General features: G+C 36.7%; 1 protein-coding gene across 10 annotated transcripts in view; it reads right to left on the bottom strand.

Moving 5' to 3' along the window:
- Positions 1-7,500: 7,500 nt before the first annotated feature.
- CAPRIN2 (caprin family member 2) overlaps positions 7,501-16,155 on the bottom strand; it is a 44,649-nt gene continuing 35,994 nt past the window's right edge. For 3 of the 10 annotated variants that reach the window (XM_055318694.1, XM_055318693.1, XM_055318699.1), the window contains 5 exons: positions 13,944-14,112; positions 12,469-12,651; positions 11,631-11,731; positions 9,561-9,624; positions 7,501-8,424 (listed from right to left, as the gene is read on the bottom strand). In XM_055318694.1, coding sequence (XP_055174669.1) covers positions 7,856-8,424; positions 9,561-9,624; positions 11,631-11,731; positions 12,469-12,651; positions 13,944-14,112 — 1,086 coding nt within the window. In that variant the 3' untranslated portion in view covers positions 7,501-7,855. Of the gene's footprint in view, positions 8,469-9,560; positions 9,625-11,630; positions 11,732-12,468; positions 12,652-13,943; positions 14,113-16,155 lie in introns of all 10 variants that reach the window. The other 7 variants (XM_055318700.1, XM_055318697.1, XM_055318698.1 and 4 more) reach the window with 5 other exon arrangements.

Raw genomic sequence — 16,155 nt, forward strand, 5'->3', positions numbered from 1 at the left:
CTTGGTCCCTGGGAGTCATCATTCATTCATTCATTCATTCATTCATTCCCTGAACATTTGTCAAACATGTTTTGGAGCAGAGTATTGAGATATATGTAGGTACCACATCTCAACAAGATGGTCGAGATGCAGGTTCTTATGAAGGAACTTACAAGCTGATAGAAGAAACAAACGTACAAACGTTTACAGAGTAAGTGTGAAAATAAAGAGATCAGAGAAACCATGTGCCTGAAGTTTTCTGAAACAGGTCTGTATCTTCTAAGAAAAAAAGAGTGAAAGGCCAGGAGTATACAATTCCCACCCACTGTGGCAATAAATTCAATGGCACAGGGGTTGGCAACGGCTCGGTGTTCCCCCTTTAGTCCATTCTCCACACTGACATCAGAGTGTTTAAGGGTTGACACTGTCATGGCCCTTCCTTGATGATTTCCCATCAATTTCAAGATAAAATACAAACTCCTTAGCACTCCAGGGTCTTAGGAAACGTAGTACTTTCATCCCCACACCACTTCATCAACCTCCTTTCTTGGGCCTCCTGATAATCTAAAGCTCCTTGACTTCTGAAATCTTAACTCCGATACCCTCTTTTCAAATTAAGCCCTATTCCTCCATTCGCTCTCCCTCAATAATTCTACACCTGTTTTCCAACTGAATTACCTTTTTAGTTCTTAGTCTCCCCATTCCCGAAACACATCCTTCTCTGCTACTGAACCCCCAATTCAACTTGTCTACCCCTTGACCCACTGTACAAATTGACACCAGTACAAATGTGTGTTCTTTTCTCAGGATCAACAATCCCGTTCCTTCTTTAATCAGCACCATCTTCCATTCTCCCAGCAACTGTCCCAACCCTCGAGACTCTTCTCAAACTCCTTACCTGTCTCATAGAACCGTGCAAAGATGAACAAAGTCATCAGGCTCAACTCACTCAAACAAATCTCTGCTTACCTGTCTTCACTTCTTTACATCCAATCTGAAACCAGTCCTCTCCTATCTCTTCTGGGACCTTGCTTAATCTCTTCTCTATGTATTTTTCATTAAAATAAATTTTGGGTACAATTATATGCTCACAGTTGACAATTTCGTGATACTTTTTCTTGTATTTTCAACCCCTTTCTCTCCAATGACTCAACCTCAGCCTAAAAACGTTTCCCCCGGGATCCCTGGGTGGCGCAGCGGTTTAGCGCCTGCCTTTGGCCCAGGGCGTGATCCTGGAGACCCCGGATCGAATCCCACGTCGGGCTCCCGGTGCATGGAGCCTGCTTCTCCCTCTGCCTATGTCTCTGCCTCTCCCTCTGTGTGTGTGTGTGTGTGTGTGTGTGACTATCATAAATAAATAAAAATCAAAAAAAAAAAAAAAACGTTTCCCCCAGTTAAAAAACAATCTTTCTCCAATAATGCTAATTATTCTTCCTTCTTTCTCACTTTTCATTCCAAAGAATGGTCTTCATTCCTTCTCTCCTTACTTCCTACTCGTACTTCAATCAGCTATCCATAGTCTTCTGCCCTTGTTTCCCTCACTGAAACTGCCAAGCAAGAATCAACTCTGATCCTTTAGGTACTAAATGCTAAAAATGTCTTTCTCTTGTATCTGGCACTGTATTACATGTTCTTTTTACAAAACGTTTCCTTGTAAGGAATATATTCACAATATTTTGATGGCTCGCTTGATCGCCCAACTCTTAAACACTGGTGCTTCTCAGAGCTCTGTCTTCAGCCCTCCTCTTTCTCTTCTCTTAAACCCATTCTGCTTCTGTCATTTCATCCACTTATATAAGTTCAAACCATCAACTCAACAGGGACAACTCACAAAACTGCTTCTAACCAAGAGCTCTTTCCTTAAACTAAATGTATCCATATACCATGTTTCTACCTGGATATACCCAAATCCTTTAAGGCACATGTCTAAAACTGAAGTGTGGTAGCACTGAAGATGATTTAGAATAGGGAGAGGCTTGATGCTGTTATTTCAATAACATAAAAAGAGAGAAAAGACTAAAAAAAGTGACATCACCAATGCTGGCAAGGATGCAGAGAAACTGGATCACTCAAGTATTATTGGTAGGAGTTTAAAATGATACCACCTATCTGGAAAACAGTGGTTAAGCAAACTGGCACACCTATACAATGGAATACTACTGAGCAATAAAAAGGAAAACTATTCAACAACCAGGCTGAATCTTCAGAGAATTAAGCTAAGTGAAAAAAGCCAATCCCAAATGCTCACATACTACCTGATCCCATTTAAGTAACTTTTTAAAATAGAACATTCCTAAATGGGTTGTCTCAGTTGGTTAAGTATCCAACTCTTATCTCAGCTCGGGTATTGATATCAGGATGGTGAGTTTGAGCCCTGCAGTGGGCATGGAGCCTACTTTTAAAAAATAAATAACATTCTCAAAATAACATTTTCCAAACAGAACAGATCAATGATTGTGAGGGCTTAAATGGGGATGGGGACAAGAGGAAAGTGGGCATTACTATAAAAGGCAACATGAGGGAGGGCTCCTTCTGGTGATGGATATGTTCTCTAATCTTGACTGTAGAAATCTCAAAATCTTGGTTGTAATATTTTATCAGTTTTGTAAAATGTTACCATTGAAGTAAATTAGAGGGTACAAAGGATCCATCTGTATCATTTCTTAGAACTACATGAGAATCTACAATTATCTCAAAAATTTTAACAAAATGCATAATTAAAGAGAATTGACACTTCCATTAAAACTCTGTAGGCTTTGGAAAGATTCAGTGAAGATAAATTACTAAAAAAAAACAATGTCAAATTAGCAGTGTCTAAGGCAACAGGAAAAACCCCATAAGCATCTATGATTCTTTCATCTTTCTTTGCAAGTGTTCTAAAATAGCTTTCCCTAAGCCATAACTTATGTTTAACTTATATATGGCTCATTGTTTTTGAGTTTTTTTTTTTTTTTGAGAGAATGTCTATTTCTTGATACACTTACATTATTTACGGTAGGATGTAAGCCAGCTATACTGTCTGGTTGTACTATCATGGTTTGCATGTCTCACCTCTTTGTACGTCTGTCTCCTCATCTGCTTCCAGGAGCTGTTTTGAGGACAAAATGAGATAATCACATGGCCTAGGGAACATGTTCAGTATTAACTATCTTTGTATTCTATTTAAAAGACAAGACAGGTTGTTCAACTTTTAATGAACGAGACATAGTGAGACCTAGGCTCACACTATGCCTGGTATGTAAAAAGCAATCAATAGTTGTTGAATGAATAAATGCATGTGAAACTGATTAAGGGATCTGAAATAGGATATCCATGATAGAAATTAAGAAGGTAAGACAGGAGACATTTCACAAGTTGACGCAACAGGAATTTGTGGCTTCTACAATATATAAAGTAACAAAGGAAGCCAAGAATGATTCTGAAGTTTCAAGTTTTGATGACCTGTGAAGTCATTAACCAGGGCAACCTGAAGGAGTATTAAATTTTGGAGTAGTTTGCCTTTCAACATGTTGAACTAAAAGTGCTTATGAGTTAGACAGCTAGAGGTTTCCACTGACAACTAAAAATTCACATCTGGCAACCCCAAAAGAGCTATGGCAGGGGTTAGAGTTAGAGGAAGAACACAGGGATGATGTTAGAGTACTATGAGTCATCTGTTGATATAGGTTAGTTGGCACCTAGACACGAATGTTACCCAAGAAATACAGCAGAGTGCCAGCACAGTGTAACTGGCATTACAACTCAAATTACAGGAAGTAGTTTTTACTGCAAGCACTGCCACTGTGGCCTTTGAGATTTAACATTTTAGTCCTCTACATGGAATATCACACAGCTGTCTTCCCCATCTGTTGGCAGCAGCTCATCTGCTGGTCTATGTTAGTAGGCTTGAATCTAGTCCACATGGTAAAGAGAGAATGGGAGTTAAAAACCCAATGCACAAAAAAACTCTTAAGTTTAATAATACAATTTTTAAACCATTATAAATAATCTGCACGTGAATATCTCTACTCCAAAAGCCTCTGTATCGCTAGGGCTCAACATCATGACATCTGAAATATATGAGCATATACATACATCTTATAAACGGAAGATCTTTAGTACTTTGTTAATGTTATAGAAGTCAATGATAGTCTCCTTTAAAATGGAACACGTAAACAAAAACTGAGTGCACTTTTCTAAAAGAATTGACAGACCTCTCAGTTTTAAAAATTAAAAAAAATTAGTGATAAATAAGCTAAAGAAATAGGGGATAGTCTCCCAAGAGACTACAATGGTAGTGATGGTGGGAAGGGATAGAATCTAATGATAGTAGTATTAACTATGAATAAATTAAGAAATACTTAGTTTCAAATCAGGGTTTTTCTCAAAATGCTGTTTATTTCCTCCAGCTTTCACTTTCACAATGGAAAAGGAGTCATCCGGTCTCAACTTCAGGAGCTACTGGAACGACGCCTTATGAGGACACCTCAACTGAATCTAGTTTGTCCAGTTCACAAGGTTTGGTTAAACAGCAAAACTGAGCAGTGCACCAAAAACATTTGTCCGTGCAAAACCATGGGAAATGTTAAAAGCAAAAACCCCTGAAAAGTAAACAGGAAAAAAAAGTACTGTAGAAAATGCTAGGTCTGGCCCAGGAACTTCTGCTAGTGACCTTAGAAAATCAATCTCCAAAAGTCTCAATCTTCCTATGCCCCCAAACAGCATCTGCCTCAGCAGAGCCACTGTGAGGATCCAGGAAGATCACATAGATAAGAGTACTCTAAATGATCAAGTGAAATGCAAATAGTGAAAGATGGAAGGTAGTTAGGTTTTTACCTTCTACCTCTTCTATGTGTTATCCCAGGCTTAATGATGAAACACCTCCTCAAGCACCATCCAAGGAAAGACAAGGTGGTATAAAAACCATAAAACCTACCATTTTATCTTTTAACATCTTTAACAAAAAATGTGATACGTATATTTTACGTTCTACAATAAGTCACAATGGAAAGTGAAAGTTTTCCTCTTCCTACAACCCCCTTTCCTTAGAGCCAACATTATCAAATTTCCTATACATACTAGCAGAAAATATTGGCCATTATTTACAATAGGCAAGACACAGAAGAATAAGTATACTACTATATCGTAGTATAAAACAGGGTGATGTCAAAGCACTGTAAAAATACAGCTATTAATAGGACTTGAGAAAGTTAAAACAATGAGGCAGTTAACATAATTGGTATAAGAGGAGACTGAGCAAATCTCTCAAAAAAACATTTCCTGCTTTAAATACCTGCATTTATTCACTAAGTCATTATACAGGTGGTAACAGAAGCTCACTGCCCTTGGGGGAGAGTTCATTTAAAAAGACTAAAAAATTTAAAGTGAAATAACTCCAAGGGGAATTTAGTACACAGAAAAGCTTCGACTCCCCCATCTCTCAACCTCCAGTAAGACAGAGAAGTATCTACATAGTAACTATAGGGAATGCCTTCCTTCTTCAATTGTATCTACAAGCTCTTCTGAGAAAATACAGGTTCTTTGCGCCAGGTCCATGAATGGGCTAAACCTATCTAGAGACCCTCACTCCATCTCTTCCAAATACATTTAAAATATATGCATATGTACACCTTTCTGTAAAGATATCTGGACTTTTGCAATAAAACTTTCCTGGAGAACTGTCTTCAAAATGTTACATTGTTTCAGAATTAAAGATCTTACCCATTCATTCTCCCAAGTCTAGGGATTGTTCATTTCCAATTCAGTCTTTACACTGGGGAAAACAAGATTTCATTTAGACGACTCTCCCAAAACATGACTGTCTTCACAAGGGAATAACCTAATCAATCTCTTTGTTGTTAGACACTGACAGTTTTTAAACAGTACTTCACAATATTTCAAGTAAATTTATAAATAAAGATGGTCTTATGTGTGGGAGAAAAGACTAAGTTGGAGACCCTGGTGTTGTAGAAAATAAAATGGCTAAAAAAGCTGAGGCCTCTCAACCCATAATTCTTAAAAATGAAGATTTCCCCTTGGTCATTTAATATCTCTGCTTTTCCATAATTTTTAGTTTGTATTCCGGACAAAAAAAGCCATTAACTGGGATCCCTGGGTGGCTCAGCGGTTTAGCACCTGCCCTCGGCCCAGGGCATGATCCTGGAGTCCCGGGATCGAGTCCCACATCGGGCTTCCTGCATGGAGCCTGCTTCTCCCTCTGCCTGTGTCTCTGTCTCTCTCTCTCTGTGTTTCTCTCATAAATAAATAAAATCCTTTTTAAAAAATTTTTAAAAAGCCATTAACTTATTAACTAGAATACTGATGTCTCTACCCCACATCTACCATGAGTTGAAAAAATTCTATTAATCACATTACATCCTCTATCTTGAGAATACTAAACACCATGAAGAGTTAAATGTGGCTTAAGTGTTTGAGGAAGCCATGCCCAGGACTAAAATATAAACAAAAATAATGTTATGCTCTTATACCAACTCCCCGAGATTTAACAGCTGAGAGAGGTGTCAAACAAGAACTTTCAGGGGGTACCTGGGTGGCTCAGTGGTTGAGCATCTCTCTTTGGCGCAAGTGGTGACCCCGGGGTCCTGGGATAGATTCCACACATAGGACTCCCTTCAAGGAGCAGGTTCCTCCTTCTACCTCTCTCACGAATACATAAATAAAATCTTTTTTCAAAAGAATTCTGCCTCAGTAAGTTAGTTGTAGGATTAACAAAGCCCTTCTCCAATCCTTCCCTATATTCCAGAATACTGCAATCAAAATGCTTACCCATAAGAACTATTCTTTAATCAATAAAATACTTATTCATGAGAGACATATTTGAGCTTAAATTGTCAAGTGTGAGAATATGTGACTAAAATGAATACTAAGCTCTGGCAGTGCCTGCTACACTAATACTACATAAGACATTATATATGAGGGGGGAAATTACATCACCTAACATTTATTAAATGCTTATGTGCCAGGCACTGTGTTAACTCTTTAGATATTCTCAACTGAATTTCACATTTGACCTATGAGATTACAGAAATGGTCTATTACAAAAAAAAAAAAAAAAAAAAAAGAAATTAAGATCTTAAAGGTAAAATAACTTGCCCAAGATTAGTAACTAAGTGGCAAAATTAGGACTCAAACATAACATTACCTGACCAGAGATCTATGCTTTCTCATGACTAAACATTCGGTCTATTGAGATTGAGAATCCACTAGAAAATCTAATGCCTGTTTATCTTGTATTATATTATAGATGTAGTAGTTACCTAAAGACAGCTAACAGATAACATGTCCTACTACAAAACAGCTTCAAGGAGAAATGTTATTCAATAGCCAATGGAAAGCAGATTAAATCTTGATGAATTACATGTATAATCAGAGAAAACTCTTAAAAAGAACTGTTCTATAGTCTTGCTTTAAAATACCATCAATACATGAATAAACACTCATTCAAAAGATATCAGTGATGAATAGTAAAAATTAAATATTTTACCTCTCAACTAAATTTTAATCAAATAAAAACACTGAAGGTGCATGTAACTTTTTTATTGAGGCACAACAAGGCATTATAACTTGCCTGAATTTGAGGCAGTCAGTTTAGTAAGCTGAACGTTAATACAGTTAAGGATTAAGTGCAAACAATATACATTCACAGCTTGACTAGCGAGGCTACATCACAATTTATAAAGTGCCAGATTAGTGCTAATTGTCATTCAGCTTGAAATTTTTCACCTTGGGGAGGAAAACAAAAAAAGTAAGGACCTCCTCCTTCCTCTAGGAATGAAACCATTTTCCTAATCCAATCAGTCACAAGGGCAAAGACTACTTCTCCTTTAACCCCACTAATTAGAACACCATCCTTTTACTGTCAATTCTGCACTGACTTTCAATCTTGATAAAGAAGATAGCCTGAAAATGTAGAATATTTCCAACTACTTCCATAAATTGCTCCCCTGTGCAAACGTAACCATATCTGGTCTCCCTGGAAGAGCTGAAGAATTGCATGATTGCTAGCAGTTTCGTGGTCTGGAGCACCGTCATTGGCATAGGCAGATACCAAGACTTCTTCATTCTTCATGAGGTTGACATATAGTGGCACATTCACTGCCAGCTTTAGCATGTGAAAAATGAAAACATAAGTGCCATTCACCGGGCAATTAAATCTACCAAGCTGAAGATCAAAAGTTTCTCCCAAGTTGTTTAGAAGAAGATCAAACACAATAGGTTGGTCTAAAGTTCCAGGGGCGAGATTAGAGGTTCTGGCTGCTGAGAAGGCAACTCGCATCTGCTGAGGCAGGGGATAGACGTGTACTGGCAGTATGGTGGCTGCTGGATTTGTCACGGGCACATCCACAGGGGTCATGCTACGGGAGTCTCCTTGTCCAGAGTCACCACTGTTAAAGGTTTCGTTGTCTCTTTCTGGGCTGCTCACCTGAGAAGAATCACTCCACCCTGCTGTTTTATTAGCAACAGTGAGTTTCTCATAATGAAGCAGTTAGCTTTGAACACAATATTTAACATTAGTCGGCTACTGAAACACAGATAAAGATACATTTTATACTAAATTCTAAAACAAAAGCAACAAAATATAGCTACGGTATACTTTTCTAGATTTTTCTAGCTAATAGGCTTTTATCCTAAAGTCAAAAAGGACCTTAGATGATCTTATCTAATAGCCTCATTTTCTTAAGAAAACCTTAAGAAAATGAGGCTCCCGAAAATGTTGGCTATCTCACTCGTTTAGATTAGTAAAGTCAAAAAACCCAGGTTCAAACGCTCTTCATACTACTTTATCTTTCTTTCTTCCATAATTCTAACTCAGTTCTTCATTCCTCAGTGATAAATATACTAAAAGAATCTAATGTATGAGGACTCAAAAAAACTTAAGACTACTTTAAAGAACCACTTTTAGAACTACTTGCCACTCACATTTTGTTATGGTAATAAGCCCCATGATAAATTTTTGTTCTACATTTCCCAGTTAATGTGATATCATAAAATTTTAAACACTTTAAGTACTGTACAGACAAAAGCTCAGATAAAAGGCCAGGACAGTGTGAATGTATCAACTGCTTTCTTAAAAAGATTGTTTTCCTGTGATAAAGTTAGTTAATCCTCAGGAATTCTTGATTTTCTCAGTTACACTGTTTATCTTTTAATAGTACCTTCACATTTTAAAGAGTGTTATAACATCCTACCTTTGAAATTTCAAGTCATGGTGTCTTAATTGCTGTTTATGCTTATATTTTTAATGTAGTGACACTAGAAAATCTAGAAGTGCCCATTATCACAAGAACCATAATCCTGAATCATCACATGAAACTATTTCAAGTATGCATAGTGAATATGTACCCAAGGTTGAATTAGGCTGTGGTGCCAAGCAAACTGAAAGAAGCATACATTTACTTTTAATTAAATGGACAACTGATTTCCATAGCAGGTCCAGCTGTATCTCCCTCAGGTCTGCAGTACTACCCTTACACAAAATGAAAACTTTAAAAGATAAGCAGTAAAAACATATTCTGGGGGGAAATTCAAAGAAGATAAAGATTTAGAGGTATGTTTCAGGTAATCCACTTAATTATCCTTACCTCTTGAATTTGTTCGAGGACCACCAGATGTCCCTCCTCTCTTGTAACACTGCTGGAAATTATCCTGAAGCAAACACATAAAATGTAACCTTGACATCAAAAATACAAGATGATTACTTATTTCCCAGTATTACTGCTGATAAATCTGTAAGATTAAAGTCCTCTTAGCCTTTTATCTGGCCTTCAACAACCACAGAGGATCATATATTTCCAAATACCAAGAAAAATAAAAGAGCCACAATAGCAGTACTTGCTTCATCTCTTAATTAACCTGACCAACTAGGTATACTAATATTTGCAAAAATGATAGGGCATCTAGGAAACACTATGTAAAAGATACAATTCAATGCTAGGTAATGAGGGAAAATTTAGAAATAGGGCTTGATCCTCTATCCCTTATCTCAAGATAAAATGAAATAAGGTAAGAATGCAGACTATTTCAATCTTGCTGTTTATAAATCAAACTGTGAAGACAATTATGTTAGGGTTTTATTTTGTTCTGTTGATACAGGAGTCGACAAGAATTATATGAATGTATCATTGTCTGCAAACAAAAAATGTTCAGGAGGGAACATTTCAAACGACTACCAACTATGGTGAAAAGTCAGCCTCCATACAATTCGTGAAAAGAATGGTTAGTGGTATGACTAGATTAATACATGCAATAAAAAATCTCAACAGCACAAGAAGGTACACAATAAGCCTCCTACCCCAAACTCCTAATCCTCTTCCTAATAGCAACCACTGCTACTAACTTTAGGTTTCCTCAGGAAGGAATTAATAATGTGATGGCTCTACACCTAACATGGGACTTGAACTCATGACTCAAAAATAAATTAATTAATTAACTAATTAATAATAAAAAATTTTTTTAATAATAAAAATTTAAGGAGAATTATGCACGCTCTGATTAAGCCAGCCAGGTGCCTCAGGAAGAAATTCTAGAGGGGGGCACTTGTCAGGATGAGCACTGGGTGTTATACTAGGTTGGCAAATCGAACTCCAATAAAAAAAATACCAAAAAATAAGAAATTCTAGAATAATGGTGTTAAGAACAGCTCCAATACTGAAGTCTGTATTAATCAATTCACTCCCATCTCAATCATGTTATCCGAGCTAAAATTCACATGCTTGATATACATCCAGCATTATGGCACTAAGCATTTACATGTATTAATTCAGTTAATCCTAAGGATAGCTCATAGAGTAATCCTCACAACACTTCAGAGTAAGATGGGGAACTAACAGCTGAGTATCACCTGAGGAACCAGGGCACAGAAAGTTTACACAACATACCTAATGTCACAAAACAAAGGAAGTCTTGAAATCAGGGGTGAAAGCTAAGTCATTTGGGTGATCTGGTGTGTTCTTCAAAGCATGTTTTTTAACCCCTTTTCTATGCTGCCTCTGCACAGACCTTACTTTGTGTAACTAACTATAAGCTCTTCAAATACAGGTACTTTATCTATTGCAACAGAACTCGGTTTGGTACCATATATTATTTCAGAGGCTTATTTAACGTCAAAACTGAAAATTCTGATGTATACATTCATATCCATATATGACCAATGACAGGGAGATCCCAAGATTTGTTATCCATCTTTTATCATAGTTGTAAAGAAAATCTGTTCAGTTATTCAAAAAAAATAAACCAAAATATTAAACTAATGAAAAAGACCTTTACTACACCTGATATCTAGAAGTTAAATTGAAAGCAACATAACAAAGTGAAGCTTACAGGGTCTGGAGTTAAAAGAACTTAAATTCTTGCATTTCTTCTACCACTTGCTGAGTGACTTTAGAAAAGTTATTTAACTTATTTCTGAGCCCCCGTTTCTCTTATAAGGTGGAGGAATAAATGAGTTAATACTAAAACATGATAAAGTCCCTAAGACCTTCTATGTTCTGTGTAACAGGCAACCCTCTTTGGTTACTGGAAAATCTTCCAACTCAACTACTCTCCACAGTACTAACAAGTAGTTCTACAACAAAGAGTGACTCTGCTATCATTTAATTGCCGGCTTAACATCAACAGCTGTACAACTATTCAACTACGACAACTCTTCTTACCCTTTGGGAATAAGGTGTTCCAGGATACTCTCTAGCTTGGAACTGTAGCTGGCTATAATTTCCATTGGTAATTGAAGGTGGTCCTCTATAAGTATCAAAACCTAATAAATAAACAACTTAAATAAAATTATGGGCAAAATTATACTAAACTTTTCAATAGTTAATTCTATACCACTTTAAAAGTTAAACTGATCCTATTAATACAATCATTAGATTTATGCCTTCTTTATAAGCAAACTCTACTGATACTGCTTCCACCATTAAACATGTATTTACAAAATATCGCAGACTTCAAATAAGCCAACTGTAGAAATTTACCATTGCTAGAATGCATGTGGGGGCTAAGAAAGCAGAGTAGCTACGGCCTGTCTAGATAGAACACTTTTGTTAATACCAAGCAATGACAACACTTGGAATCAGATCTAAGACGTAAGAGACTATCACTGTTATAGTCTCAAAGTTTCTGTTTTTATCTACAGTATCCTCTAATAGACAAATAATTAGAAAGTGGGTATTGTCTAATTATGACATATTTTAAACAATCAAGTCGATTAAGAAAGGAAAGTATTTAAACATGAAAACCAAAATTCATCCCTGGAAAAAGATGCTCAACCTTTCACTTCAGCAAATCACAGGATCAACCTGCTTTTCATACAAAAAGTTCCTCTGTTACATACACAACAGGTATAGAAATACTGTTATTTTGCAGAAATAGGGAATTCTCTACCACAATATGGAGGGCAACTAAAAAAAGGACAAGGTAAAGCAAAAATAGTTTGAGTTAAGTAAATATATAAACAAAATAATTCAGTATAATTAAACTTTATTCAGAGCATACCTTTATAACCACCAGGGGACCGATACGTATTGGTTAGTAATCTCCCACCACGAGTACATCCTCTAACAGATCCCCGGCTATTGACAAATGGTTGAGAGGGTCTGGGAAATACATTCGTCTGTGCTGGGTAAAAGGCAAGGCTACCATTGCTTACTTGAATAGTTCCATCAGGATAACTTGCTGCTTAAGGAAACAGTTTTAGAGTCCAAGAGTTAAATGGTAACAAAAGTTTAATACTCTTTAACTTAAAAGTCATTGTATATCAAAACCTCTAATGCAATTTTCTTGTATTAAAAAAAAACCAGGTACTATATAAATGGATGTATATAGAGATCCTGGTATCTACACATATATTTAGGTAATAGAAAATTATTCACCTTAAAAAGGGAAGATATTCTGACACATTCTACAACATGGATGAACTTGAAGACATTATGCTGAGTGAAATAGGTCAGTCACAAAAGGACAAATACTGTATGACTGTACTTACTCTAGGTTAAGCACCTAGAGTAGTCACATTCATAGAGAAGGGTGGTTGCATGGGGGCTGTTAAGGAGAGGGAATGGAGACTCAGCCTTACATGAGTAGAGTTTCAGTTGGGGAAGATAAGTCCTAGAGACGAATGGTGGTAATTACTGCAGCCACAACAATCTGGCTGTCCTTAATGCCACAGAACTGTATACTTAAAAATGGTTAAAAGGGCAAATTTTATGTTATGTATATTCTACCACAATTAAAGGGGAAAAAAGGCTAAATATTCCAGATCAAGAGTAAAAGACGATGAATTTTAATACATACTGTAATTGAGAAAGCATGTGACAAATAACTGTTATGTAAATCATCTGCTCTGCTTCCACACTGAGGTGGATAGGTTCAAGAATTTACATTTAGTACCTCCTGTGATTAACCAAGTACCCAGAATGCTCAATTCATTTGCTCAGGCTTAAGTTTTAGAAAAATTAAAAGGGATCTGAAATAACTACAGAGTTGCCTACTCTTTCATGTATTAGAATAGCATGAAAGAGCAAACTAGTTTTTTATCTCCAAGCAAACAGTGGAATAAGCACACTAAGTTGTATCTTCACTTTAATCAATGCTTTATTAAAAGAGGGAAGAACAGAGACAAGGCCAGATAGCTATCTGCGCTAATAAAAGAATTAACAGAATGCTTTCAAAAACCTTCATAAAAGCAGCTATAGTGTCCTATATACCTCTCTTATCATGGTCCATGGTAATCAAGGCAATCAGATTTTAAAATATCTGCATACTTCAAGGTTAAAACAACCACCTAGGTGCTACCTCTAAAGTTAAAATTAAACAGGTGAACTTAACCAAAGAGTAAAGGCATTTAAGTGTTTCTCAACACTTCGACATGTAAATAATGCTTAGCTAGTAAGAACCCCTATCACTACTGAGTAGTTTTTCCATTCAGTGAGCTGTCATTTGTCTTCAAAATTATCATACTCAGATCTTACCAGTCTCTTGAGAAAGGACAGTTTGTTCTACATGTATAGCTGGCAGTTGGCACTGGGGTGGTGTTTGTGTACTTGCTGTGGTAAAACTTTGATTGTAGCCGGATGAATAAGGGGATTCTTTTATTTCTTGTTCTTTCCGTGGAGGCAGAGGTGCATTAACATTAAATACCTTAAAAGGGAAGAAGACACAGAGTCATTTGTGAAGTTTCATAGAAATTTATTAAGGATGACATCCAACAAAACTCTGCAAGGACTTGAACATTTCTCCAAAGAGAAGTGGCCAATAAGCACATGAAAAGATGCTACAAATCATTAGTCATTAAGGAAATACAAACCCAAACCACAAGGAGATCCACCTCATACCCATTAGAATGACTGTTACAAAAAAACACACACACAAAACCAGAAAATCTAAGTGTTGATGAAGATGTGGTGTAAATGAAACCTTGTGCATTTCTGGTGGGAATGTAAAATGGTGCACCAAATGTGGAAACAGTATGGTGAGAGCGCCTGGGTGGCTTGGTCGGTTGAGCATCTGCCTTCAACTCCGGTCATGATCCCAGGGTCCTGAGATCAAGCTCCACACTCCAGGCTCCCTGCTCAGTGAAGAATCTGCTTCTCCCTCCCCCAGTCACTACCCACAGCATTCCCCCGACTCACACTATCTCAAACAAATAAAATCTTTAAAAATAAAAAAAATAGTATAGCGGTTCCTCAAAAAGTTAAGCATAGAATTACTGTGTGATCCAGCAATTCTACTTCTCACATATACCCAAAAGAAATGCAAGTAGAGGGATCCCTGGGTGGCGCAGCGGTTTAGCGCCTGCCTTTGGCCCAGGGCGCGATCCTGGAGACCCGGGATCAAATCCCACGTCGGGCTCCCGGTGCATGGAGCCTGCTTCTCCCTCTGCCTGTGTCTCTGCCTCTCTCTCTCTCTCTCTGTGTGTGACTATCATAAATAAATAAAAACTAAAAAAAAAAGATTTTAAAAAATAAAAAAAAAAAAGAAATGCAAGTAGAGACTTGGGTTTTGTAAGCTAAGATTAAAACATCTGTAGCTTGGTTCTAATCTATATAAATTTAAATACTTAATACACATAAGTACAAAATATTATTCATAATAGGCAAAAGGTGAAAACAACCCAAGTATCCATCAACAGCTGAATGGATAAACAAAAAGCAAGTACAGGGGCACCTGGGTGGCCTAGTCAGTTAAGCATCGAATTCCTGATCTCAGTTCAGGTGATCTCAGGATTGTGACCTCAAAGCCCCATATAAGGCACTATGCATAGAGCCCCAACCCAAAGGTGGAATATGCATACAATGAAATATTATTTAGCAATAAAAAGAATGAAATTCTGATCCATGATACAACACAGAAAACCATGGGAATATTATGCTAAGTAAAATAAGTCAGACACAAAAAGACATTGTCTTTATCCGAATTTTACATAAATTTATATATGAATTTCCATGAATTTATATCAATACTTAGGATAGGTAAAAGTTGTAGAGCCAGAGTAGAAGAGAAGTTACCAGAAACTGGAGAGACGGAAGAATAAAGAGTTATTGTTTGTTTTAGGAGTACAGTTTCTGTTTTAGATGATGAAATGCTTTGGAAATAGTGGATTTGGCTGTACAACAATGTGGATGTACTGAATGCCACTGCATTATATACTTAAAAATGGTTAAAATGGTGAATTTTGTTATACATATTTTACCATGGCAAAAAAAAACCCACTTCTATTTGTTTTCTAACAGATAATAAATTCAAGCACAAAAATTAATCTTCCTGCTACTATAAGACTGAGAATAAAAGCTACATAGGAAGAAAGGGTACATTTTTCAAAAATTAATGAAAAAAAAAATCTACCAATCTCCTAAATTTCTACCAGGTGCCTGGCAGTGACCTGTCCAGACGCGAAACACTGTCTGCAAAATAGCATCTCTAGCCCCCTTATCCTGCTTCATTTTTTCCGACATATAGCATTTGATTATATCATATGTATGAACATTTTTCTATTAGTGAATAGAGGCCTATAATAGGCCTCTATTATGAAATAAGCTTCTTGAGCACAAAGTCTTGTCTCTTTTTCATTGCCAAAAACCAATCCCAGTCATTAAGAACCATGTCTGATTCCATCACTTTTTATTGAATGAGTAAACAAATAAAGGAACAAATGAGAATCAATTCATACTGGATAGGATTCAA

Source organism: Nyctereutes procyonoides, unplaced genomic scaffold (assembly GCF_905146905.1).
Source record: "Nyctereutes procyonoides isolate TBG_1078 unplaced genomic scaffold, NYPRO_anot_genome, whole genome shotgun sequence".
Classification (NCBI taxonomy): Eukaryota; Metazoa; Chordata; class Mammalia; order Carnivora; family Canidae; genus Nyctereutes; species Nyctereutes procyonoides.